The sequence below is a fragment of the Phyllostomus hastatus genome, unplaced genomic scaffold, assembly GCF_019186645.2.
Source record: "Phyllostomus hastatus isolate PE091 unplaced genomic scaffold, TTU_PhHast_1.1 phas_contig_399, whole genome shotgun sequence".
Taxonomy (NCBI): domain Eukaryota; kingdom Metazoa; phylum Chordata; class Mammalia; order Chiroptera; family Phyllostomidae; genus Phyllostomus; species Phyllostomus hastatus.
The window spans coordinates 237,942-264,123 of record NW_025333871.1 but is presented as its reverse complement, the minus strand read 5'-3'; the positions used below and the strand labels follow the sequence as shown (position 1 = coordinate 264,123).

The 26,182-nt window shown below is 46.5% G+C and overlaps 1 protein-coding gene across 9 annotated transcripts in view; it reads left to right on the top strand.

The window, feature by feature from the left end:
- Positions 1–26,182, top strand: part of PPFIBP2 (PPFIA binding protein 2) — a 129,347-nt gene that overhangs the window by 33,356 nt on the left and 69,809 nt on the right. For 8 of the 9 annotated variants that reach the window (XM_045842468.1, XM_045842469.1, XM_045842471.1 and 5 more), the window contains exon 3: positions 9,790–10,004. In XM_045842468.1, the coding sequence (XP_045698424.1) occupies positions 9,790–10,004 (215 nt within the window). Of the gene's footprint in view, positions 1–9,789; positions 10,005–24,185; positions 24,396–26,182 lie in introns of those variants that run through there. The other variant, XM_045842476.1, reaches the window with a different exon arrangement.

Here is a 26,182-nt window from a genome sequence, read left to right as displayed (position 1 = left end):
TTCTGGAAGGGCCTCCTGGGCGATCTGTCAGGAACAGGTGTCGGTTTGGTAAGTGGTGGTCCAAGACATTCTTTGCAGGTCAGTCAGGAGGAGCACCTACAGCCAGACTGCTTAGTTTAAACTCTAACTCCACAAATCCTACAACAAGCAACTCGTATGATCTGTTTCTTGGTTTCCTCTTGTTTATTTATTTATTATTGATTTTAGAGACAGAGAGGATGGGGGAGAGAGAGAGGGAGAGAAACATCAATTTGCTCTTCTACTTATTTATGCATTCATTGCTTGATTCTTGTGTGTGCCTGACTGGGGATTGAACCTACAACCTTGGTGTACTAGAACAATGCTCTAACCAACTGAGCTCTAGCTACGGCAGTTTCCTCATATTGAACATGGGAACAGTAACAGTACCCACCATAGAGGGTGCTATGCTTACACATGTAAGGTGCTTAGAACAGTGCCTGGCATATAGCACTATAACACGTTAGCTCTTGATAAATTAATGAGAGACAAAAAATTCTTTATCATGTGAAGTCTTCTCTAGAGACAGAGTAGAGTTTTCATTTATTAAGGCCCTTATTTGACCCAATGGAATTTTGAGGTTTTCATTGTATGGGGTTTGAACTTGCCTCAGTAGGCTCATCCAGGGTCTACAAGATTAATGCATAGTCTTCTGAGCAGTCCTTGCTCTGTTCTTGCCCTCTTGTACACTGTCGTCCACAGTGTAATCCTTAAAACATAAGTCACATCACTCTCCTCCCCAAAATTCTTCAATGGCTTCTCATCGTAGGGTAAAATGTAAAGTTGCCATAGCCAGCAATGCCCTGTGTGATCTGGCCTTAGGCTGCCTTCATGGCTGCATCTCCTACCACTTCCCCTCTGGCTTATCTCACATTAGCAGGGAGCACTGACTGCCTCTGGGCCTTTGTGTCTGCTGTCTCCTCTGCTGGAATGCTATCTCCTGGTACACTCCTATCCGTATCTGCTGAAACATCACCAGAGCAGAGAGGCCTCCCATGACACCTCTCCCACATCACTCTCTGTCCACATGTCCTGTTTGTAACTCTTTATAGCACTTACCACTGCCTGGCCAATGACATTCGTTTTTGTCTCCTTGTGTATTATCTGCCTCCTGCACCAGAATGTGAGTTCCATGAGGACAGAGGCTTTGCCGCTCCATCTCTGATGCCTCAGTTGGTCTGCAGCACGTAAACATTTGTTTCGTAGACATTTATCACATGTGTGGAATATGTTTTATTTACTTTGGTGAATAGGTTCTCCTTTTCATGGGATAGAAGGCAGCTAGTGGTTTCTGTACATATCCTCTACTGACTGCACACTGAACTTCATTTATTATTTTTCTGTTAGTGCCTTTGTTTGGCTGATTCTTTTGGAATAGCAAACCACTAACTTTTTATGTTTTTGAAGGCTCTGTGGCTGGCACATCCTATGAACCATCTCTTAAGTAGTAACTGGCTCGTTGATAGGCGCTATTTGACAGAGGACTCGACACAGGTTATCAGTGAGCGTCGGGAGGGCGGATGATCTATGTCATTCACTATCAAAAGAACGATAATTATTGAATGCCTTTGTGCCGGAGACTTTGCTGCAAGATTGTTAATGTCATCCTCACTTTCAAGATGGTTGGGCTGAACTGGGCCAGAGAGTTTAGGAATTTTAATGGTTGTTAATGCAGACTGTTGGGGATTGAATCCCTGCTCAGCCACTTACCCTGGCTGTGGGATCTCTGGGCAAATTGCTCAAATTCTGTGAGCCTCAGTTTCCTTATATATAAAAGTGGTAATAACAGTATCAGTCTCATATTATTGGGATGATTAAATTAATGCAAATAAGGCACTTAGTAAGTGCTCAATTGGTGTAAGTTATTGCTTATTTTGTTGATATCGCTGTTGACTTTATTATTTTTGCCACCCAAAATCATAGTGCTAGTAAATTGCAGAACCAAGATTTGAGTCCAGAGCTATCTGAGTCTCTTCTGGGCTGCTTTTATTCCTGTGCTAGTTTTATGATGGTGTGTAGTTGGGCCTGGAGGCTCTGTGGGGCTGTCTGTAGGAGGAAAGAATTCACTGGGAGCAAGAGCCAGTTGTTTTGCGTAAAGTCACCCTTACCTAGAGTGACTTTGCTCTTATCTCTCTTACACATTAGACTTTCAAGTAAGGCTTCCTTTGCTTAAAGAGTGGCACAATTAAAAGAAAGTTTCAAACTGTTGCACCACATCATGACATCAAAGATCCTGCAGAAATAACATTTTTTGTGTGAACATTTAAATCCTCCTTTCTTTATTTCAATTCTCTTATTAATTTGAAGTCAAACAATATCAAGTAGTGCCAACACTACCAAAACACCATTGTTTTTGCATCTGTTAAAGCTCTCAAATGAGTACCCACAGACTATATTCTCTCACCTATGAAAATACAATTATCACTTACTTCAATGGAAGAAAATGTTATGGGCTTCCTGCACACCCCAACCCCCAAATAGCAACCATTATGCAAAAACAATATTGATTCCTACTAAAAAAGACACAGTTCCTTCAATAATGATTATTCATAATTGTAACACTACATGACAAGGATTTTCCTATAGTGTGATAGGTTACTGTTAGCTTCCCAAAAAGAGTACACTTAGAGTGTGTGATATCAGTGTTGATGTAATTAAGCATTTAATTTTTTAAAAAGTGTCCTTTTCCTCCAATCAATGCACACAGCACGGGAGATTATCACTCCCATGAACATCCAGGCCAGGAATATTCTGAGGATATCCTGATGCTCAAGTGCCAAATATGTTCTTCCTGAGGCATAGTGTGGCGACCCTCATCTCAGGTACTCAGAGGCTCTGGAGGCGTGTGGAAAAGAAATGCCTTGTAAGCAGAAATAGGGCCATTACATGAAACTTTCTTGAATTCTTTTTTTAAAAATATCTTATTTATTTTTAGACAGAGGGGAAGGGAAGGAGAAAGAGAGGGAGAAAAACATTAATGTGTGGTTGTTTCTCTCACGCCCCCTACTGGGGACCTGATTTACAACCCAGGCATGAGCCCTGACTGGCAATGGAACCAGCAACCCTTTGGTTCCCAGGCTGGTGCTCAATCCACTGAGCCACACCAACCAGGGCAACTTTCTTCAATTCTTGAAGCCTACATTGGTATATCTTGGCTGTGACTACTTGTTTGGAACCCTGGAATTCTATGCCAGAAAATTGGGAAGAGATGACTGTTAAAGACTCCAGGACCCTTGTCAAAATGATTTATTTTTAGTACAAAAGACAATTGTAGCTTCCGGTATGTATTAACTTTTGATCTGATCTTCCTTTCGATTAGTCTGTTTGATGTACCTGCAAATAATACTATAATTGAATTACAGGGTTGACAATTGAATTTGAACTCCATAGTGCTTAATTACATCCCTCTGGATGGCCCAGAGCAACTGCCTCCTATGCTAATTTTGCATAGGGCTTCGTTTGTCAGCTAACAGGCTCAGTGGCTGCTCAGTGAGGCCACTTCTGTAATAGGACCAGAGAACCACACGGTAAGGACACAGAGGGCCACTTATTCCTCTTCACTGTGGCAAGAGGTTACTCATGTGATTATTTGCAAGCTATACCCATCAATGAGGAATAGTTAAAATGAGTCTGTTTTATGACAGTTATAAAAGAGGTTGCTTTGTCTGGGCCTTTCTGCCAATTCTGGTTAGTATCTTCAGCTGGGTTTTTGTTTTTTAAATTTAAAGATTGAGGGTAGGAAAAGTTCTGATCAAGACTGAAATTATTTGCCTTGGCCCGCAATGATTTTAGCTGTGGTATTAGAGGCCACATAATGAATGGGTCCATGCTTGGAACAGGTGATTGGTCTCAACTATGCCCTTTCTGAGGTCAGTCAGCATGTAGCAATTATCAGCAACAGAGTGGCCTGATTTCCATTCTGGATTCAGGTTGAGAGTGTTTTGCTGTGACCTTGACCTGAAGAGAGAGTGGAAGTTGGGAGGTATCTAGCAGGCTCAGATGTCAAGGACTCCCCTTTGCATAAAGAGGTTGAAACGGCCCACAGAGGCAAGCACTGTTCAACAGCATCATTCTCTTTTTTCTCCTTGATATACTAAGGGTATTGTCCTTTTGCATCCTGGCTTCATGCACAGGTCCCTTGTCCAAACTCTTTTCTTTGCTCAAGTACTAAGCTTTGTCTCCTGTCCCCGCTAAGGGCCCATTCAAGCCCAGGTATTAGGACATCAGGGAATTGGTGATGGTCTACAGGGCGAACACCAGCTCAAATGCTCTTACCCGTGAGTTTCTGAGCTCTGAAGGTTTCCTTCAGTTCAGTTGCTTTAAAAACTATGTGTGTGTTTCTGCATCTTTGGAGGATTATCTCCATATACCTCGGCTGCTCCTGCCTGCCCTGTTACTGCTATAATGCTATCACCCTCCTTGGCTTATCCATCTTCAAAGCAGCAGTGGCAGGTTGATTCCTTACATGTCATCTCTGACCCAATCGTCTGCCTCCATTTTCTGATTTAAGAGCTCATGTGGTCTATAAAATCCCTTTGGCCACATAAGGTAACACACTTACAGGTCCCAGGGATTAGGTTGTGGATGTCTTTGGGGGAGTCATTATTCTGTCTAGCACAATGATCAGTAAACAGCATCCCTTTATTCCCCTGTCTAGTTTTAAACCAGTTAAAGAATGAACAGAAAGGGAGACCAAAATGTCAGCTTTATCGTTAGTTTTATTGACTAGAAAGTTTAGCTTGACCTGTAGCCACAATTAAGATCTTGACTACTACCCATCCAACACATACAAACACACACTCCAAACTGAACTTAATTCCAAACTGGAGACTTCCACTCTGTTATGGCAGAGATGGGCTCAGAAAACTTCCCTGAGGAAAATGATCTCAACCAGGGGCAGGTGGCATCGGAGAGAATTCCTTCAACCGAAGAGTCATTCCTCCTTTGAGAAAAAAACAGAGAGGGGAGGCAGGGGCGAAGTCACAAATGTGGCCTTAGTGGAAACCACCTTCCCTTGCCATTGAAATAGGGACACAGGAATAGATCCCCCTTACCGCAGTCCCTGATTTTTGTTGAGACTTACTGTATGGTCCTGTCTATGGCCAATTTTGAAAAAATGCTTTATATATGCTTGAATATAATGTGCCATCTCTAGTTGTTTGGGACATCATTTACTATTTGTCCTTTGTTGTTTTGATAAATCACTCCTTTATTTTTTTAATTATACTTTATTGATTATGCTATTACAGTTGTCCCAGTTCTTCTCTCTTTGCCTCCCTCTACCAAACATCCCCTAGTTCTTCAGGCAATCCCCACACGATTGTTCATATCCATGGGTCATGCATAGGTTCTTTGGCTATTCCATTCCCTATACTGCACTTTATATCCCCATGGCTACTCTGTAACTACCTATTTGTATTTCTTAATGCCCTCACCTCTTCACCCACTCCCCCATCCCCCCTTTGCATCTGGCAACCGTCGAAATACGCTCCATATCCATGATTTTGTCTCTCTTCTTCTTTGCCTAGTTTGTTTTTTAGATTCAGTTGTTGATACATATGTGTTTATTACCATTGTATTGTTCATAGTTTTGATCTTCTACTTTTTCTTAAGTAAGTCCCTTTAACATTTCATATAATAATGGTTTGGTGATGATGAACTCCTTTAGTTTTTTCCTTGTCTGGGAAGCTCTTTATTTGTTTTTCAATACTAAATGATTATCTTTGCTAGGTAGAGCAATCTTGGCTTTGAGTTCCTGCTTTTCATGACTTTGAATATTCCTTGCCAATTCCTTCTACCCTGCAAAGTTTCTTTTGAGAAATCAGCTGACAGTCTTATTGGAACTCCCCTGTAGGTAACTAATGCTTTTTTCTTGCTGCTTTTAAGGTTCTCTCTTTACCTTTAATCTTTGGCATTTTAATTATGAAGTGTCTTGGAGTGGGCCTCTTAGCATCTTCTTGTTTGGGACTCTTTGTGCTTTTTGGTTTGCATGTCTATGTTCTTCACCAAATTAGGGAAGTTTTTTTTTTCATTATTTTTTTCAGATAGATTTCTAATTTCTTGCTCTTTCTCTTCCCTTTCTGGAACCCCTATGATGCAAATGTTGGACCTTTTGAAGTTGTTCCGGAGGCTGCTTATACTATACTCATTTTTTTTGGATTCTCTTTCATTTTGTTGTTCTGCGTGGTGTTTTGTTTTGCTTCCTTATGTTCCAAATCATTGATCTAATTCTTGATTTAATCTACTCTACTGTTGTTTCTGTGTAAATTGTTCTTTATTTTAATTAGTGTATCCTTCACTTCTGACTAGATCTTTTTTATGCTGTTGAGGTCCTCACTAAGTTCCTTGAGCATCCTTATAAACAGTGTTTTGAACTCTGCATCTGATAGATTGCTTATCTCCATTTCATTTAGTTCTTTTCCTGGAGTTTTGATTTGTCCTTTCATTTGAGCCATGTTTCTTTGTCTCCTCATTTTGGCAGCCTTGCTGTGTTTGCTTCTGTGTAATAGGTAGAGCTGCTACAACTCCCTGTTTTGGTAGCATGCCTAATGTAGAAGGTATCCTGTAGGGTCCAGTGGCACAGCCTCCCCTGTTGCACAAGATGGGTACTCAAGGTGCACCCTTCTTGTGGGCTGAGTATACCCCTCTTCTGTGGTTGAGACTTGATGGCTTTTGGCAGGTCAATGGGAGGGATTTATCCAGGTCAGTCAGTTGTAAGGACTGACTGTGACCACTGACCACCAACCTCTGCCCTCCATGGAGGATCGGCTGTGTGGGGATAGGGTGGTGGTGCTGCAATATGGTCTGTACCTGTCCACTGGGTGTGCAGTCTCTGGAGTTTCCCCAGTGGTGCAGGCCAAGACCAGCCCCCACCTGTGTTTTGCCCAGGGCCACCCTGCCTGAGCTATAAAGCAATCTGAGATGGCTGCTTCTTGTCCTGGGCTCGGAGATTCCCAGGTGAAGCCAAGCTGTGAATCTAAGCTGGTTGCTGCTAGTACCAGGACTGGGGCCACTTAGCAAGAGATACTGGGACAGTGGTCTCACTGAGGCTGGCTGTTGCTTGTTTGAGAGGATTTAGGAAGTTGTGAAACATGAGCTAAGACCAGCCATCCATATGGAAAAGCAGCTTGGGTGGGCTCCAAAGTTAGGTGGGACAGAATCTTGGGTTATCTCCAGGGAGGGGCAAACAGTGGTAGCCAGTTTGATGGAGTCTTAGATATGGCACCAGCCTACTAGCTCTGTGACTCTGTGGGGGGAGTGTTCAGAAAAGGGACAATGGCCTCTACTTGCCTTTCTGTCCCCCAGCCCTCACCTTGATACTAGACACCAGATTCTCCCTGTATGCCACTGGTGCTATTCAAGCTGCTACCCTGGTGCTGTAGCTCAGAAGGAGTGAGTCTGAGTGAGTCCATGTATGGGTTTGTTAAGAGGAACTGCTTGGAACTCTAGAAGCTTCTTCCACCAATTCAATCCAGCTATTTTTTGCAGCTAAAAGTTATAGGGACTTATCTTCCTGGTACTGGTACCCTGTGCTGGGGGGCCTGGTGTGGGACTGGGACTCCTTGCTTCTGAGATACCCCTCCTTAATTTTCATCTACCACATGTGGATGTGGGACCATCCTGTTTCATGTCTCCTCCCCTCCTACCAGTCTGGATGGATGTGGTTTCTTTAATTCTGTAGTTGTCAGACTTCCATTCAACTCGATTTCTGACGGTTCTGAGTGAAGTTGTTCTATATTTTAGTTGTAATTTTGATGTGGTTGTGTCTGGAGGCAAGCTGTGTTTCCCAGTGCTGCCCTCTTGACCTGAAGTCCATGTAAAATCACTTGGCCTGATATTTCCTCTGTGGAAAAAAAATTAAATTATGATTCAATTTTTTATAGGATTATTTAGATCATTTTAAAATTAGTTTTCTGTCTTTAGTGATAGTGTGTACATTTGTGTGTGTGCATAGCTGTTTTAATCGTCTGATCAACACACCTACTTCATTGTATGGAATATTTCATTTTATCTTTTGAACACTTCATATTTTAATCATTGTCATAATTTTTATACATCTCTCTTGATAACATCAAAGAACTAGATTTCTTTTATTCCATTATTTAAATTTTTGATTTTGAGTAGTTGAATTTAATGCATTTATAATTATTATAATTACTGGTATAAAGGTGTGTGTGTACTTACTTTCCTGTTTTATGTTGTCCAAGACCACAGAGTAATAGAAGGTTAATGAGAATCTCAGTCTTACCACCTACTTGTGGCCTGACTCATTCTATATTTATAAAGTGGTTTATGTGTGTGTGTGTATTGGAGTATGTCCAGGACAGAGAGGGATCACCTGACAGTTGTGTGGAGATTAGGGGTCTTGTGCTTCTGTCCATTTTCTTATCTGAAGTTTGGTGGGGTCTTCTCAGTCTCCAGAGAGTGCTGAGCACACTCCCGAGCATGGGTAATCAGGCAGTCTCCAAGCTCCCCAGAGCCAGGACTTGTTTGTGGACTGTGACCCATTATTCCTTCTATCCTGCACTTTGAGAAGGCAAACCGGCAATCAAATGGTAATTGTTTCCTTCTGTGTGGATTTCTCATTCCAGAGACTGCCATGGTGAGTAGGAAATTGGCTCTTAGAAGAGTAAAGGGACCTGGGATTAGACGTCAGGCCTGCAGTGTAACTGTGGATGGGGTGGCCCTACGGCCCACGTTTTCCATCTGTTGGCCTTATAAACAGTTCCAGTGCCCTAGAAATTCTGCCATCTAAACCATACTTTCTAAAGCGTTTCTTACTGCTGAAAGAAGCTCAGAAATCCTTTATTAGGTTGTGTTGCCCCAGTTTTGGTTTGAAAAATATATCACTGTACTTAAACAAAAAAGCATAAGACTTTTTTTTTAAACAGTGGAGTTTAAAAAGGGAAAAACTGTCCTATTTGGGACATACCAAATTAGAAAGGGCTGACCCAATATCCCAGATTTCTGAGGAAGTCTAAGCACTCTTCCCCTTAGCTGTTCATCCAGGCATCTGTGCAGACATTCAGCCCCACTCCCCGTCAACAGCTGCTGGGCAGGGGCATGGCGCTAGGAACCCAGCTGACTGTGGCAGGGACTCCCCGCTCAGAGACTTCCTGTCCATCATGGAGAGATGCGATGTGGGTACACAGAGTGATTAATACAGGTTAAAATGTGAATACATCAGCGGATACAGTTTTCCAACTTGTGAAGATCCAGAAAGCAAGTCCGATTCACTGAACCCCCACTGGCACGGACACAGCGTCACTCCTGCTGCATCCTCCTGATCAGGGCACCTCACTGGGGCAGCCCAGAGCCAGGAACCTCCTGGGGGTGGAAGGGCAGGAGCGCACATGGAGGGATGGGAGGACTGTTTGGTGGTTGTACGTGCAGACAGCCTACCTCAGTAATTTAAATGAAAACAAGAGTTTTAATCTAAAAGCTGAAGGATGGTATTTCATTGTTTTAGCTAGCATGTCTTTGGCTAGCATGTCTTAGCAGTGAGGGCTGGCTGTGTTTTCTCAGGTGTCTGATGGTGTGAGGTTCATATGTTAGCCCCAATGGGCAGTTATCTGCCTCTGACAGGTCTCTTCCTATCACACCCAGTCCCAGATTGAAAATGGTTTCTGCAGAGTTTACTTTGTAAGTGATTCTGCCGAGACTTCTTATCCATCCCTTCCCCGCCCCCTTTCACTACCTTTGCTCTTTACCAGTTCCCTGCCCATGATGTCTGCCCTTCTTACCAAGATTCCCACCTCTCTCTTGTTTTAGGTACGAAAACGGGTGCAGATATTAGTGACAGTACCTGTGATCCTGGATTGACCTCGCCGGCCTCCTACTTGAATCCCTTCCCAGTGCTCCATCTCGTTGAGGACCTGAGGCTGGCCCTGGAGATGCTGGAGCATCCTCAGGAGAGAGCAGCGCTCCTGAGCCAGATCCCGGGCCCCACAGCTGCCTACATAAAGGAGTGGTTCGCAGAGAGCTTGGTGAGTAGGCCCGTGGCCTATTTGGGGAGCCACTGGGGAACATAACCACAGAGTCCAAGAAATGCCACCACTGTCTGGGCATGTCACTTCATCTGTGCACCTTCCTGTCTTTGATTGCTTCCAGTGCAGCTTTAGTCAGCTTCCACATGGTGGTCCTTCCCAGGGAGAGGGTAGGACCCAGTCAAACAGCTTATGCTACACAGTCAGCCTGCCTGTGCCCTCCAGCCCCTGTCCCGAGAAAGGGAAATCCCGGGCCAGAGAAGAGCAGATGTGGAAGGCTTTTTCCCCCAGGATTACATGGGCCACTTACTGAGCTATAATCCCTAGATGGTGTGTCTAACCTTGGCTGAACCCCCCCTTTTTCCTCACAACAGACAAGACCTTTGTCACCTCATTCATTCCTCTGCTGTTGCCCCATTCTTCAGACCTCCTTGTGCTGGAAATGCTTCTCGTCCCTAGAGTGAATGCAGGTTCCTTACTCTCCTCCTCCTCGTCATAGATCGAGCCCGCACACCTGCTAGTTTCTAAGGGCCACGAATGAGTAACCACAGCTGTAAGGACGTGGCTTTGGTTACTCATCTCCCTCCCTGTGGAGGCCAGCTGGTCAACATTAAGAGACTAGTAGCGTCTGGAAGTGGGTCAGGTGAGAAGCTAGCCCACTGAGGCATCGATCTGGAGTGAAATCACTCCAGGGCTGGAGGGAGGAACCTGGAAGCCAGAGGAAGCATATGATTACCTACACTGAGGTGGAGGGTGGAAGCTGGGATGCAGTCTTCTAAAGCTAGAGGCCTGCAAACCGGAGTCAAAATCGGAAAGTACACACACTTGAGGAAGGCAGGAATGAGACCACTGGATGGGGAGGGAGGGCTTGATGATGGAAACCACAGACCCAGGAGGGTGAGGTGCCACTGTCCAGAGCCATGTCATTTGTCACAGGGTCCATCCCAGATGTCCTCACCTGCTTTCTGTTCAAGAGGCCTCTGTCAATAGTCTTATCCCCATGCCTTTCTCTGAACACTGAAGCGTTCATTCGTGCTCATAATGTAACTTGTTATATGTGTTATTCAGTATTTTGATTACATAGGCCGGGGGTGTCAAACTCATTTTCACGGGGGGCCACATCAGCCTTGTGGTTGCCTACAGGGGCCGAATGTAATTTTAGGTCTGTGTAAATGTAACTACTTGTTAATAGTTAAGTGAGAGCTCAGCGCTGCCGCTGGGTAGAAACAAGGTGCCAGGCCAGATAAAACAAGGTGGAGGGCCGGATTCAGCCCTCAGGCCTTGCATTTGCCACCTGTGACGTAGGCTCTCTGCCTGGTATTCTGTATGTGCATAATACATGTGGTAGGGAGAAAGGTGTCTACATACTAATTGCCAGAACCTGTGAATATGTTATGTTACATAGCGAAGGGGAAGGTAGTGAGTGGAGTTAAGGTTGCTAATCAGCTGAGTTTAAAATGGGGTGAGTAACCAGGATCATCCAGGCCAGATGTACTCACCCTACTCACCCGAGCCCTTGTAAGTGGGAAGGAGAGGCGGAGTCGGTGCAGAGTGACGTGATTCAGCCCCTCTGCTGTTGGCTTAAAGATGGAAAGAGGCCAAGGGCTGAGGGATGGAGGCAGCTGCTTGGAGCTGGGAAGGGGGACCCTCCCCTAAAGCCCCCAGGAGGAACAGCCCTGCCAACACCTGGATTTTAGCCCAGTGAGACCCATTTTGACTCCTGACTCCCAGACCTGTAAGATAATGCTTTGTGTTGCTATAAGCCATGTAGTTTGTGGTAACTTGTTAACTTGGGTGCAGATGTGTTTTCGAACTCAGAACTATTAAACTGTGGAAAGGTGAGACAGTGGTATATGATGTATACTGTCTCTAGCAGGTACAGGGCAGGAAACACATGAACAGTTCTTTGGAAAACTTGCGAGCACCCACATGAAGTGGAATGAAGAAAGACTATACTTATTCTCCTGCCAGTTCAGGAGAATATGCTCCGATATGCTGCCAGTTAAGTTTGGCACCAACATTATTTTTTTTTTAATATTTTATTTATTTATTTTTTAGAGAGGGAAGGGAGGGAGAAAGAGAGAGAGAAACATCAATGTGCGGTTGCTGGGGGTCGTGGCCTGCAACCCAGGCATGTGCCCTGACTGGGAATCGAACCTGCGACACTTTGGTTCGCAGCCGGCGCTCAATCCACTGAGCTATGCCAGCCAGGGCTGCACCAACATAATTTTTAATAAAACAAACAAACTTGGTTTTCAGTTTTAGAATTGTAGGCAAGAGATAGTGGACTTACATGAAGAATATTCCAGTGCAGAAAGTGAAACATAAAACCAACTATTGGATATTGGATGTCACTATTCCCAATGTCCATCAGCCATAATCCCTCTCTGAGAGTCATTTGCTAACTCTCTGTCCTTGGGCTGGCCTGTCACCATGTGCTTGGGCCCCTTTGGTAACTCCCAGCTTTCTCCGCAGTTCCCTGAACATGTCATTAGGCTGCAGAGCAGTTTTGCACCTTTTTATTTTAAATGCCCCATCACAGCTCTGCTCAGGACCTTACCACACGTAACCAAGAGGTTCATTGGCGTGTCTTCCCCCGCAGACCCAGTCCACCCAGAGTACAGAGAAGAGCTGGTGTTTTATTCTTTACTGTTCAGCAACTATGTACTTTCACCTTGTACGGACACACCTGAATGTGTGACCGTGTCTCTAGTATTGGCATTTCAATTATTTTAATCGTTCTCAAATACATGGCATTGCTGGAGAGAATGTATTTGTCCAAAAATATTTTTCTTTCTGTCTAGGTGTTTCCTTAATGAAGAGTCCTGAAAGTGGAATTACAGAGTTGAAGTAGGCTTAACAGACAAAATACAGGATGCTCAGTTAAATTTGAATTTTAGACAAGCAACAAATAATTTTTAATAAATATGTCCTATGCACTTTGCTAAATCTGGGACTTCTGACCCAAAGGTATTAATATCTTTGGCACATTTTTTCAAACTACTTTTTAGAAAGATTTTATTCATTTATATTTTAATTAGGCTTCTGTGTATCCTGATAAACAATAATCACTAAAATTAAAAAAATAAAACAGCCTTACTAATTTCATAGGGAAATATCCTTTTATCATTGTTGCCTGGCTTTGTTTAGTAGGAAGATTAAGTGTTTTTTTCATTCACTTAGTATTTATTCTCTGAATGGTCTTAGAAGTGTTGATCTCATACCCCTATCTGAAAAAAGTTTATTTTTCGCATATACATATTCACCTATGCAGTAATGTCCTAATGTATGTAAATTATATTTTTGAGATTTTTAGAGGACAGGTTAAAAAATAGTTCCAATATTCTTTTTGGACATACCCCAGAGATCACTTTCAGTCCCCGATTGTATCTACCCTATCCTGGTTTTTTCAAATTCTATGCTTTTATTCTATTAGAATTTTAATGCTTTCTTCATGTAATAGGTTGGCCAAAAAGTTCATTTAGTTTTTTTCCATATGATAGTTCTAATAGTGCTTATTTGTCTATTAGTGCTTATTTAACTTCATTTGAAACAATTTTATTAGATTGTATTGTGACAGTTGCAATATCAGCATGCATTTTTTAAAAAGAACTTATCAAAAAAAAAAAAAAAAGCCCTGCCTGGCGTAGCTCAGTGGATTGAGCGCAAGCTGCGAACCAAAGCATCACAGGTTCGATTCCCAGTCAGAGCACATGCCTGGGTTGCAGGCCAGGTCCCCAGTGGGGGCCATGTGAGAGGCAACCACACATTGATTCTCTCTCTCTCTTTCTCCCTCCCATCCCCTCTCTAAAAATAAATAAATAAAATCTTTAAAAAAACTTATCAAAATTGGTTAATTTTTATGCAGCCATATTAATTTGAAGATGAAAGAATATATATAACACTTTTGGCATATTATGCTTTATTATTTTGAGAAAGGTAAAAATGCAACTGAAATGCAAAGAAGGATTTGTGCAGTATATGGAGAAGGTACTGTGACCAATCAAACATGTCGAAAATAGTTTGCAAAGTTTCTTGGTACTATTGACATTTTGGCCAAATAATTATTTGCTATGGGGCTGTCTTATGCATTGGAAGATGTTTAGCAGCACCCCTGGCCTCTACCCACTAGAAGTCAATAGCAGGAGATAGCTGACATACTCGAAATATTCAAATCAATAAAGTTATTAGTGAAAATGAAAAATGTGTCTTTTACTTTATGGAAAAAACTAAATGGATTTTTTTTTGGCCAACCCAATGTCTCAACGACCCTTATTATTGGCCCTTTGTTTTATTTGCAACATATATTTTCCTCCTGTTGTTTTTAAATGTTTTAAATGTTTATGGTGCTTTTTGAGAGCTGGGAATTTAAAAGGATTGTAGTAGTTCATTATCAGTCTTTCCTGTTTGGGTTTCCTTTTTATCTCTAGAAAAGCCTTTCCCAGCCTCCGGTCAAATAATATTCACCTTTATCTTCCTTCAGTAGGCTTATGGTTTGATTTGTATCTTATGGTTAACTCCAATTCATCTGCAATGTTTTTTACTGTGTCGTGAAATACAGATCTAACTTTTATAATTTACCCAAGAAGATTCAAAACTTCCTTTTTTTATTCAAAGGCAGTCAATGTAAGTTATTGGTTTTTGCAGGATTCATTGCAAAAACAGCTTGTGTTCAAATTTACGGATCTCTTTTGGGGTTATTTACCATGGTTAGGGAAATACCTTCCTTTGGAAAAATTTTCCTAAAAGTTGTGTTCATAAATCTTTTAGAGTAATTATGGCCATCAACGACCTATGCATGGTATACTTTTCTGGAGTCAAAAGTTCATATAAACATTCCATTATACCAGGGCTGAATGTTAATGTTTTGATTTTGGGCAGAGACAGCCTGTCTGTAGTTTAGGTCTTGGAGACTTGAAGGTATTTTACAATCTGGGTGCACTTACATTCCATAGTCAGTCTTATCTGTGTGGAAAGAGCATCGAAAGCAGCGAACAAACAAACCCTGTGGTGCTTTTCAGATTGGCACTTTAGTGAGAAGCCCTTGCTACTCAAATCGTGGCCTATGGACCAGCAGCTCTGGCATCCCTGGTAGCTGGTAAGAGAAAAAAGTGCAGAGTATGGGCCCCCTCCTCTAGACCCACTGAACCATTGCCAGGGGATTCATATGGACATGCAAGTTTGAGAAGCACTGCCTCAAACCGCAGAGACTCACTTGAAGTCTTTAAAAAATGAATCACACATGGCTTAGAGTTGGAATTGGAACTAGTAAGGAAGCTTGAGGGATGGGGCAGGCAGCCCTTGTGCCTTCTCATTCATGATCTCTACATCTCTTCAATGTTTGCATTAATTTCTTTAGACAACTGGCTTTGTCCTGTACCTCAGCTACTAATCTCTCATACATTGGCCTGTCATGGTCCACCTCTGCCTGTGACATCTCTGTCAGTTGGGATTCTTTCTCCAGTAGAGTGGCATAAACAATAAGAAGGTTTATGTGTCACTAACAAGATGTCCAGAGGATGGGGGCAGCAGGCGTGGGGAGTCCCAGTGTTAAATCAGTGACTCTGAGATGACTTCAAGAGCTCTGGAACTTCCCATCTTCCTGCCACACCATCCTCAGGGGGTTGGTTTCCCTCAGACATGTCCCCCAGCAGCTTCTGCGTGGCTACCGCAGCTCCAGGCAACACATCCTCACACAGACACAAGCATGTTCAGAGGTAGGACATGTTCTTTTTATTTTCTTTAATTAGGAAGGGAAGTCATTTCTCTGAAATTCTCCTGCAGACTCCTATGTGGTCCCAGTGGTCAGCATCTGTTCACATGTGTATACCTTAGCTGCAAGGGAGGCTGGGAAACAAGTATGGATGCTTTCATTCACCCGAGTGGGAGGTGGCCTCTGTCAGCAGGGAACCATGATAAAGTGGGGGAAATAAATGGCCTCTAGAAATACAGCTCAGAGCAAGTGCCACATGTCCTTAAAGTCTGATTTTATTTTTACTGATGGACAAATTCTTTTTGTTTTATTTCCATGGTATGCGAGTGTGTGTATGAACTCAAATTTCTGAAGGAGAGAATTGGATCAGCCTAGCTCATAATTTTTTAGCTAAGTCCTCCAGGCCTACAAAGGAACGTTAAGTGCAAAAGAAATGAAAAACTTTTATTTTACGTACAACTTTGGATTAGTTGTCCTTGGGTCAGGTGTCCACCCAAGAGCCAGTCAGTTGTGGCCAGAGGAGAAGGATCACATGGTAGGAAACGTGGTTTTCTCTTGTTGCTATTCATCAGGGATTGTGGATCTTCAGGCACAGATATCGGCATATGTTGTACCCAAGGAAAACGGGCTGCAAAGGAGGCAGTGGTGAATATGGGGGAGTGGTTGGTGGTTAGAATGGCATAAAGAGCAGACAGACTAGTCCTGGACTCTCATCTATATAGAAAGGGACCCCCATCAAGGGGCTCTATTGAGACCCCCATCTCAATAGAAAGAGAGCTCCTGATTCCAGGGCATCAAACTCAGAAAGACTAGGTGGCAGTGCTGCTTTTTTGGTGGGGGGAGGTCTGGTTCCTTCTCTGCTGGGTGTTGGCAGGGCTGGCCACACCATGCTGGGCAGAGCAAGTACTCTCTGAGGGGATAATTAAAAACAGGTTAGACTCATCCTAAAGATAAAGTAGAGCAGGCCTGCCCAGGATTCAGTGTGGGCTCCTGGCCTTGAAGGGTTTGTGTGGAGCTCTCTGAGCTGAGGACATCCTTTGGGGCTTCAATTAGGAAAGGAACACAGGACCTGGATTCCCTTGTTCTAGTAGCAGTATCTCTTTCTGACGCCTGGGCCTATCCCCAGAAAGTTGGTAGAGCACCAGAGAGCTTCAAGTTAGGCTCCGGTATAGGGGATGTGTCTTGCAGTCTGTGCTAGCGGGGGGCCCGGCCTGCAGAGAAGCAGTGGTGTGGCTGCCCTGCCCTGTGGTGCAGCACAGCAGTGTGGCCCTAAGGATCTGTCTCTTGTGTTTGGCAGACAGGGCCAAGCTCAGGGTCATAGAGGGTCATAGAGGAGGAAGTGAGGCCCAGACCGGAAGGCTGAGGCATTTCTGCTGTGGTGGGAAAAGAGCCGAGTTTCAGAAAGGGGCAGCCTCTTTCCCCTCCCTGCAACCACTTCCTAGACCTGTGGTGAAGTGTGCAATGATGCCCCGAGGGAGAACATGGCCATTTCCAGTCAAGAGCCCCTGACCCCCTGCAGATGGTCCCAAAGTTAAGAAAGGAGAGTGGTGCTTATCAGTGATGCTGACTGTGCCACAGGCAAGAAGGGGCTAGTGTCTCTGTGACCACTTCCAGGAATCTGGCTGTACCTTGATGATGAAAGGAGTGTCCCCATTTTTCTTCCACATTTGCTCAGCTTAGCTGGGTGGAGGCTGGTTAGGCAGATCTAGGACCAGGATAGGTAGTAGAGGTCATACAGGGGCTAGTCAGCCAGCTTCCAGTGGGCCCTGCAGGGCTGGGGACACCTCTCTGATGTGGGGGAGGGGAGCTGGCCTGGTGCACGGTGGTGACTGGTGATGCAGGTCCCTGGGAGATGTCCATGAGATGTCGGAGCCAGCAGAGTCTCTGCATGGGGCAGCTTGGGTACTTCTCTAACAGTCCGGAACATACACTTCTCATCTGCCAGGCGCCAGTCTGTCCTGCTGTCTAATGGCATCAGATGTGGGTCTGTTAAATCCTTGGGGAAGACCCGAGGCTTCAGCGGCTCAAGATGAAGTGCAAGGAAAGGCAGGCAAACCCAGCAGCAGTAGAGTGAGGGCAAACCAGGGCAGTGCCCAGGCTCCCGGGGGAGGGAGAGAGGTTGGCAGAGAACCTCCAGAGGGTGGTATTCTGCACCCCCCCCACCAGCCTCTTTGGAGGTGGGGTACATGGAGCAGGCCTGGCCCCGCAGTGGAAACCCAGGCCTTCCTCCGCAAGGTTGCAGGTGTCCTGGTCAGCGTGCTTGGGAGGGGTAAAGAATGTGTCAAAAGGCCTGCGCTCTGGGCAAGCCTCTTTTTCCCTCCTTTGGGACTCAATTTCCTTACTAAAAATGACGGATGGTTTGCTGGTCTGTGAGCACAAACCGGCCAAGCAATCCAGTTCTACAGTTTGTTGCAGGACTCTATTGAGCAGCCTTCTGTAGGCACCTGCAGGCACCTGCCTTTGCCTTCCTCAGTTTGGGCCTTGGTTTCCAGAGTGCAGACAGGTTAGGGAGCCTCTCCAGGTGCATCTGCACAGTTTCAGGGCTCAGGGCAGACCGGCACCTCAGGCACAGTGGAGTAGGGTGTCCTGAGTGCGCGGTCTCTGCTGGCCTAGCTGGGCTGGGGGACTTAGGCCCCATCTAGGATATGTGATCACCTCGGACAGCCTACTGGTCAGTTCAGGTGCCTTCAGTTACCTTCCTAACGAGTCTTTCAAGAAACAAAGAAAGAGACCCAGGCCCAGTAGCGCACATGGCCACCCTCCTCATCAGTTCAACCACCTCATCGCCAATGGCGGCTTCTCAGCTCCCAGCTCCCCAAACAAAGCCCAGGCGGTCCTGCCAGATTCAGCCTGCAATCTTTGATTCTGGCCAAGGAAGCAAATCTGTTTAACATGTTGAAAAGCCAGATGAGTTGCAAAAAAGGTGGGGAGAAAAGGCTGGATTTTGAATCATAAACTGTGAGCTTGGGTTTCTCATTGGGTCTCTGTACTCATTCTCCACCCAGGGCCTGGAACAAAGCCAGGTCAGGATATATGTATATTGAACATTTTCATTTTGAAAATTTAGACAAAAGTTTCATAGGAAAACCTTTGTCTTTTAAAAGAGAAGGGAAAATTTGGTGCCTGTTTTTACTTTTCAAGTCTGTTTCTTGCCCTCGATCCTGCAGGTGCCCTTGCCACCTGAAGTTCACAGGTGTGAACTTCAGTGAGAGCTCAGAAAGTCATAGGTGTCAGCACTTTGTTTCCTGTGCTTGGTAGGGAAGGAGCTCCTGCTCTGGGCAGGGCTGGTGCACATGTCGGGTGGGGTTCTTTGTGTGCATGCAGTACTGGAAGAAGCCACTAGGTGGGAGTCAGGGACAAATTCTGGAATGTCTAAATAATAAGGAAGAAAGTATGGATGGGCTTTATATAAGAAAATACCTTTTTTTTTTCAATTAAATAGATGACATAAGCACCTCATTGGTCAAGCTGCTGGACAGTGCACCTGGGTCAGCTGGCAAAGACCGTTCTTTCCCATTTCCCTTGGAACTCAGCGGACAAAGGGCAGACTTGGGAGGCCCCCCACTGTTTGTGGTGGGTAAGAGGACACAGGAGGGCTGGTCCTGACCTTCCATTGTCAATGGCGACAAGGTCTGTTCAGACATCTTAATTTCAGTGCCTTTGGCTGGGGCACTGTGAGGATGACTCCCTCTTTTCAGGAGACATTTCCCGACTCCACAGCTGCCACACCCTGTCCTAGAGAAGCCTCTAGTACTGAGGGGAATTTCGAATACACTTTTCCTGGCGTAGCACGCACATTGGGGGCCTTCAGTCACTGCAAAGTTAGCAGTTTTATTTTCCCTGAACTTTGACTTTTTCCTCCCCCAAAGTAATTTGTACTCTACTAAATTCTAGAGCTCTGGCTCCAGGCCTGACCTGAGGAGACTATTTCTGTCCCTAAGAACCAATGTTTATAAATGACCAAGAATGTGCAAACACTGGTGAAGGAGCAAATAAATCCTTCCCCACTCAATTTCCTGCCTCACACCCCAGGGGCATGGTGGGTGGTGTTGCCAGGTTAGCGGAGCTTGAGGTCTGAGCATGCAGACACCCAGCCGGCAGAGAAGGCCTGCCAGAGCCACACCCCCAGAGTCTTCTGCCCTCTCCCCACACAGGCTCCTGGGAATTCCTGCCTTCAGGCAAACTGGATCAGTACCCTGTGACTCAAGGAACTTCTGAAGGGTGTCTCCTACTCTAATACAGTCCTGAGACCAATAGTATGAGCATCACCTGGGAGCTTGTTCCTGATGCAGAATTTCAGCCTTCTGGGTCAGAATCTGCATTTTCACAAGAACCGCTTCCAGCCTGGGCAGTTTTGTGTAAGTGGGGAGGCACTGTCCTGGCACAGGGATCTGCAGTCCATGGCCTGCCTTTGCCCGCTGCCTAGTTCTTACATAAGCCCCCATGAGCTATGAATGACTTTTACATTTTTCAGTGATTCAGAGAAATCCCCGCCCAAGTATACTGTGATGTAAAAATGATGTACAATTCTATTTTCAGTGCCCATGGATAAAGTGTTACTGGGACCCAGCCCCGCCCATCAGCTTGCGTGCTGGCTGTGGCTGCTTTTGCACTGCAGGTGGCAGTCGAGCGTGACATGGACCATGTGACTCACAGAGCCTGACACATTTGCCCTCTGGTCCTTTATAGGAGAACTGTGCTGACCCTAGACCTGACCCACTTTGGAAGTGGGCTCCTGTGCTTGTGCACTGTGGAGACCTCGGTCTGCGGTGGCCAGGATGCTGGTTTGGTTTCCGAGCAGGGCTGGCTTGTCAGCCTGCAGGAGCTGTGTTCTGAGCTCTTCACTCTCAACCTCCTCTTCTCCTTTCTCCTTTCTGCACAGCAGGCCCACTGTGCGGCACACCTGTTGAAAGATTTACTAAGGGTGTCTTGGCACCTGTCACCAAGAGGACAAGGCTCAGGGCTGAGCTGAAGCTCAGGATTCAGGTGACAGGTCAGTGGAATGGCACGTGACCCACAAGACCCCTCTCAGTCCACAGATGCGCCTGATTAGATGCTACTGACCCCTGGCAGCTGGCAGGAGGCACAAAACCTCAGGAACCCCACCCCTACTCATTCCCACACATACCGAGAATTCTAGCCAAGTAGGTGACTGTCCCGAAGTGCCCTCCTAGGCCCTGAGATGAGGAGGAGGGTAAGCTACATGAGCTCCTCTGTTCAAACCCAACCACTGTGCCCCGCTAGCTGTGGTTTCACTCATTCAACATTTAGTCTCTCCGTCTCCTGCCTGGTCCCCTCCACTGGCTGCCGCCTGTGCTAGACAGCAGTGAGTTGAGTCTGCTTGCCAGTGAGTGAGTTGTTTTGGAAAGGCCCGAGAGCTGCCGGGGCCACTGTAACGACCCCTCTGTGGTTCCCGAGAACCTCTGTCTTCAGAGGTGGGTCCAGGGACTGGGACTGTACCTCGAAGGGGCAGTGTAACGGAGGCAGAAACCCCACCCCACCTCCACCCCTCCTTCATAAAGGCAGCCTAAACCTTTAGGAGTAACCGCTTAGGCCAAATAAAATCCAGGCTTCCAATCTTTTGGGAGTCGTGGATCATTTTTGGATGAAAACTTTGTTTTCAGAGACGTAGTGATTTATACAAACGAATAACTAGTACTTCGTATATACTGTATGAACATATTCAGGAGCCTGTCTGATGCCCCAAGTCCCTCTGTGGACCACTGAGAGGTGCCCCGGAGGGATGGCCTTCTGGGTCAGACAGTGCAGCCAGGGCTTGGCTCGCCAGTGCGCTGGCCAGGCCGTGTCTGGGCCAGCTGCGCCTGGGGGTTAGTGTGTGCAAAGGTCCCTGCCGCTCCTCTGTCCATCGCATCTCACTGAGCCCACCGGCCACACACACTGCCCTGCTCCTGGTCTTTTGGAGTGTTGTTTTGAGGATTTTTTAGTTGAATTACAAAGAAATAAAATGTACTTTGGTGTTTAAAAATGTGGGAGGAGGCCGAAGTAAGAATTGCTACTTGAGGATACCATAAAAATATGTCAAGAATTTAGCTGCAGCTTGTCTGGATTCCTCCCTCCCTCCCCCTTTCCTTCCCTCCCCCTTTCCTCCCCTCCCCCTTTCCCTTTCTGCTCCTCACAACCAACTCATCATGCATGAGTTGCGTTAATAGGTGAAATTAGTCCTGTTCTCTCTTCAAGTCAAGTATCTTTATGCTAGAACAACAGATCTTTAAGACTAATTTTCTCCAAGTAGAACTTTAGTCTTATCTTGCCAATCTTACCATTTGTGCCTCATTCTTTCATTCAAAAAATGTGTCCATTCTTACTGTATAGCAAGAAGCGTGCTAGGAACGGAAGTTAGAGCAGAGGCAGGGCACAGACATGTGCCCTCCAGCCTGGTAAAGAGGACAGATATATAAACCATCAGCTGTGGTTCATTCAGTACAGAAGGGCAGGTGGGGAAGTGAAGTGTGGGGGTGCTGAGGAGGGTGCAAGGGGAGGGTCTGCCTCCTGAGCCAGCTCCCCATGGGCAGGTGGGAGTTAGCCTGGCTGAGAGGTAGTCAAGTTGTAATGGGTCGCCTCTTTCCTCCTCTCACACTGGAACCTGTGAAGGGCACCCGGCCTCCCTCCAGAGGGGTGAAGGGGGCAGGCAGCAGGGGCTGGGACTATGTCCCGCCTCTCCAACTAGCCCCCAAACAGCTCCCAGGCACCTACCTCCCTGGAGCCCCAGAAATACCTTTCCCACATACCATGTGGAAATTCCCTGTTTTTCCCAGAGAAGGAAGTCAGTTTCATTTGCTTTGGATCCTAGGCAAACGTGTGAAATCTTCATTTGACTTTCTTAGGCTTTTACACATAAAATAAGAAGGCCTGCTTACCCCTGCAACCTTAGGGATGTTTATTAACACACACTCACAGCCCTGGGTTGAGAACCTTGTCCAGCTGGGGCCCCAGCCACACCCTGGAACGGGGCCAGAGGCAAGAAGGGTGCAGAGCCCAGTGCAGGGCAGCAGAGCCTGCTTTTCCTTTCTGGCCTCGGATCTGGGTGTGTCTCCAGGAATTTACTCCACCCCTGGAACCAGCTGCTGGTGAGAGCTCTCCTCTAGTGATCTGTGGGCTGAGCCAGCCTACCAGGATGGGATCAGGCTGCAGGAGAGGTTTCTGCTCTGCTTCTTTCAGGCCCTGCTTCTGGGCCATGGGGAGTGTTGATGCTGCGCTGACCCCCAGTTGAGCCTTCTGTGCAGCCTCAGTGTGTCCCTGGTGACTCTGGAGGGCACCAGAGGGCCCCTGCAGTCACAAGATGTGTGCCTGCAAGTCATTTGCACAGCAGAGCTCAGAGCCCTTTCATGTAACCACAGTTCCCACTGCACCCACATCAAAGGTGGCTTTTATAATCAGTCATAGCCAAAGGTTGCATGTCAAGGGCTGGGCAAGGGAGAAAAGCTGTTGAAGGGAGCTCTCAAAGAAGACAGCAGCGTGGGGTGGTGGGGGCAGCATGTGTGGAGTGCTGGAGAGGCCCCTGGAAAGCCAGCATGTGACCTGCCAATAGGAAAACAGACGAAGCGTCCTGTCTGACAGCGACTGCCTTCCTCAGGCTCCTACCCAGAGCTCTCCCTACCTCCTGGGCTCCACATGCATCAGCCTTACCTTCCTCCCTCCCTGGCTTGTGAGGCGAGGCGAGTCTGGAGTGGTGGACAACCAGCAAGGCAGGCCTGGGATTTGACAGAAGATGTCCCACCCCACCCCCCAAGACCTGGCTTAGAATTTGGCCCCAGGGAGCCCTGCGGTGGTGGCTGGCAGCACGCGGGAGCCAGACTCCCCCAAGTGGCAGAGGGCTCTGAGGTTGCAGCAGTTGGTCTCTGGTGGCTAGTGCCACGGCGCCAAGGACAGCAGACGCCCAGCAGGGCCAGGGACCCAGACCGGAGCTGGTTCTGAATCTGTTCTTTTTTGGAAACGATAGGCTCCCCTCAGGGCACAGCCAGAACAAGGGGTAGGCGTGGGCTCCAGGGTGGGGGTCAGCCTGTGTGTGGGAACCAGCAGCTCCTCCAAGAGCAGCGCTTATTTTTAGTCTTCTCCCCAGTCCCAAATAAACCGAGCAGCTGGGAGCCTGTGGGTAAATGCAGAGAGCAGCACAGACAGGAAATCGGGGTCTGTCCGTAATGAGTTCCAGCCACTCCAGAAAGGGGAAGCCAGACGAGGAATTTTCTTCAGGACTGTTTCCCTCTGGCAGACTCTGGTATTATCACCAAAAGAATGTTCGTGTGTGTGTGTGTGTGTGTGTGTGTGTGTGTGTGTGTTTACAACTTCTGTCCAAGTCTGTCTTTTTCCCCTACCTTTGTGCTAGGTTGGATAGCTCCGCAGGCTCTGCATCTCAGCGCTGGTGCCCGCATGTGTCAGTGGGGGCGGTGGGGGAGGATACCAGAGCTGCACAGTCTGGGCTGAGCCCTTGTGTATCTAAAACTGTTTAGGGAAAGGCTGGAGGACGCAGGCCAGGGAACTGGGGCAACTCGAACACAGCTTGACGTTCCTGAGGGGGAGGGGCAGAGACAAGGAAGAGAAGATAACTTGGTCTCTGGCCAGAAAAAGGGCTTTTCAACCAAGGAATCTAACTGCTGACATGGGTGCACAGCATGGATGGGGACATTGATGTTTACAAGCATTTTGCGTGGCTGAAGAGGGTAAGTGAATAGCTGCTTTGTCTGGGTTTCCGTGGAGATGAGTGATGGAGAGACCCTTGGAGGGGGAGGGTGTCAAGGGGAGAGGTATTTGTCCTGCAAAGCCCTGTGTGGCCAAGTTCTTCATGAGAATCTAATTATAGACACCAGGGGAGAAACAGCCAGCTGTCTTTGTTTCTCCTCTGACATTCTGGTGAATGAGCCTCTGTCCGGGAAGGCCAGAATGGAGTGAGGAAAGTTAGTTGCTTTAACTTTGGCACTTAAACCATTGGAGGTTCCAAACACTGTGCCCAGCAAAAGGTGTCCTCTGCATTTCAGTCTGAGAACACCAACTGGGAACTGCTGCCTTTAACATTGCAATGCACTGAATTCAGAAGCTGTTGAGCTTATTCTCAGTTCCGATGTTATCCAGTGTGGAGAGGAGTGAGCTGTCAGTAGAAAGAGCTCCTGTGTTTCCAGAGGCAGGCTCTCTGGGGAGCTCTTTTCTGAATGCTCTGAGGCTCCAGGGATTGTGTTGCAAGTTGCTCTTGCCCTTTCTTGAGGGGACAAGTGAGTGTGTGGTGTGAGCGAGGACCAGAATGAGTGCTGGGCACTGGGGCAGCATCTATACTCCCAGAACTCAGGCTCTTACCTCGTTTGTGACCCTCTTAAAATTGGTTAAGAGGGGTATCCATTTATTTTCACCCTGAGGCTGGAGGTTTTGCAGGGGCAGGCAGGGCAAAAGCAGCTGACAGGTAAGAGATCTGACATTGCAGCTGGGGAGAATCAGGAGGGACAGGAAGTATCCAGTTCAGAGGGCCCCTACCTAAACACGGGGCCTGTTGGCTTTTGTGTGCACCCTCTGCATTGTGCATTCAGTAAATATTTATTGAGTTCTGGGTCCTGGGAGCCCAGTGAGCAAAGCAGAATCAGTCTCTGCTCTTGTGGACCTTCCTCTAGTGCAGGAGTTGGAGGTTAAGTAGTCCCAGTGAGTAGACCCCGAATTACTAATTGCTAAATGCAGTGAGGGAAAGCAGAAGGCCCAGGAGGGCTATTGCAGACTGAGCAGCAGCTTTCAGGGAGTCCTCTTTAAGGGAGTAACGCTTCATTGAAACCTGGAAGAGAAGTAGGAGTGAGTCAGGTGAAAAACAGGATGAAGAACATTCCAGGCAGAGAGGGTAGTATGTGCAAAAGTCAGAAAGCAAGAGGGAGTCAGACGAGTTTCCAGGGTGAGAGAAAGCCAGGGTGGCTGAGCCCAGTGACCGTGGGGAGAGGCAGGCGGATGCCAGATCCCACAGGTCAGCGAAGGCCGCAGTGAGGGCTGTGGCTGAGCTGGTGTGTCTAGTGGGGGACTTGTTGACATGTGATACGCTGGGGGGACCAATTTGTATTTTAAGAAAGTGACTCTAACTGTGATGTGGATGATGAGTGGTGTTGCAAAAAGTGAGGCAGCTGAACAGAATTAAAGAGCTTGAGGGCTTGTCAGGATCAACTAGCACAAAGCCCACATTTAACCAAGCCCAAGAGAGGCTAAGAACCTCATGGTTATTAGTGTTACAGCTATTAGTGGTGCGGCCTGATCTTGAACCCTGTTCTCTGTCTCCCAGTTTGGTTCTTTCTCCTCATCTCTTCTGCCAAATATGTAGAAAATTACTGGTTTAGAACCCAGCAGAAATCCTGTCTGTGTTCAGTCCCTGCTCAGCTTTGGGATGGGGTCTTTGCAGCCACCAGAGAGCATGCTAAAGAGACCAGGCATTTTGGCAAAGGTTTGCATCCATTGTCTTAAGCATTCAAAAAGTCTCATTAGGGGG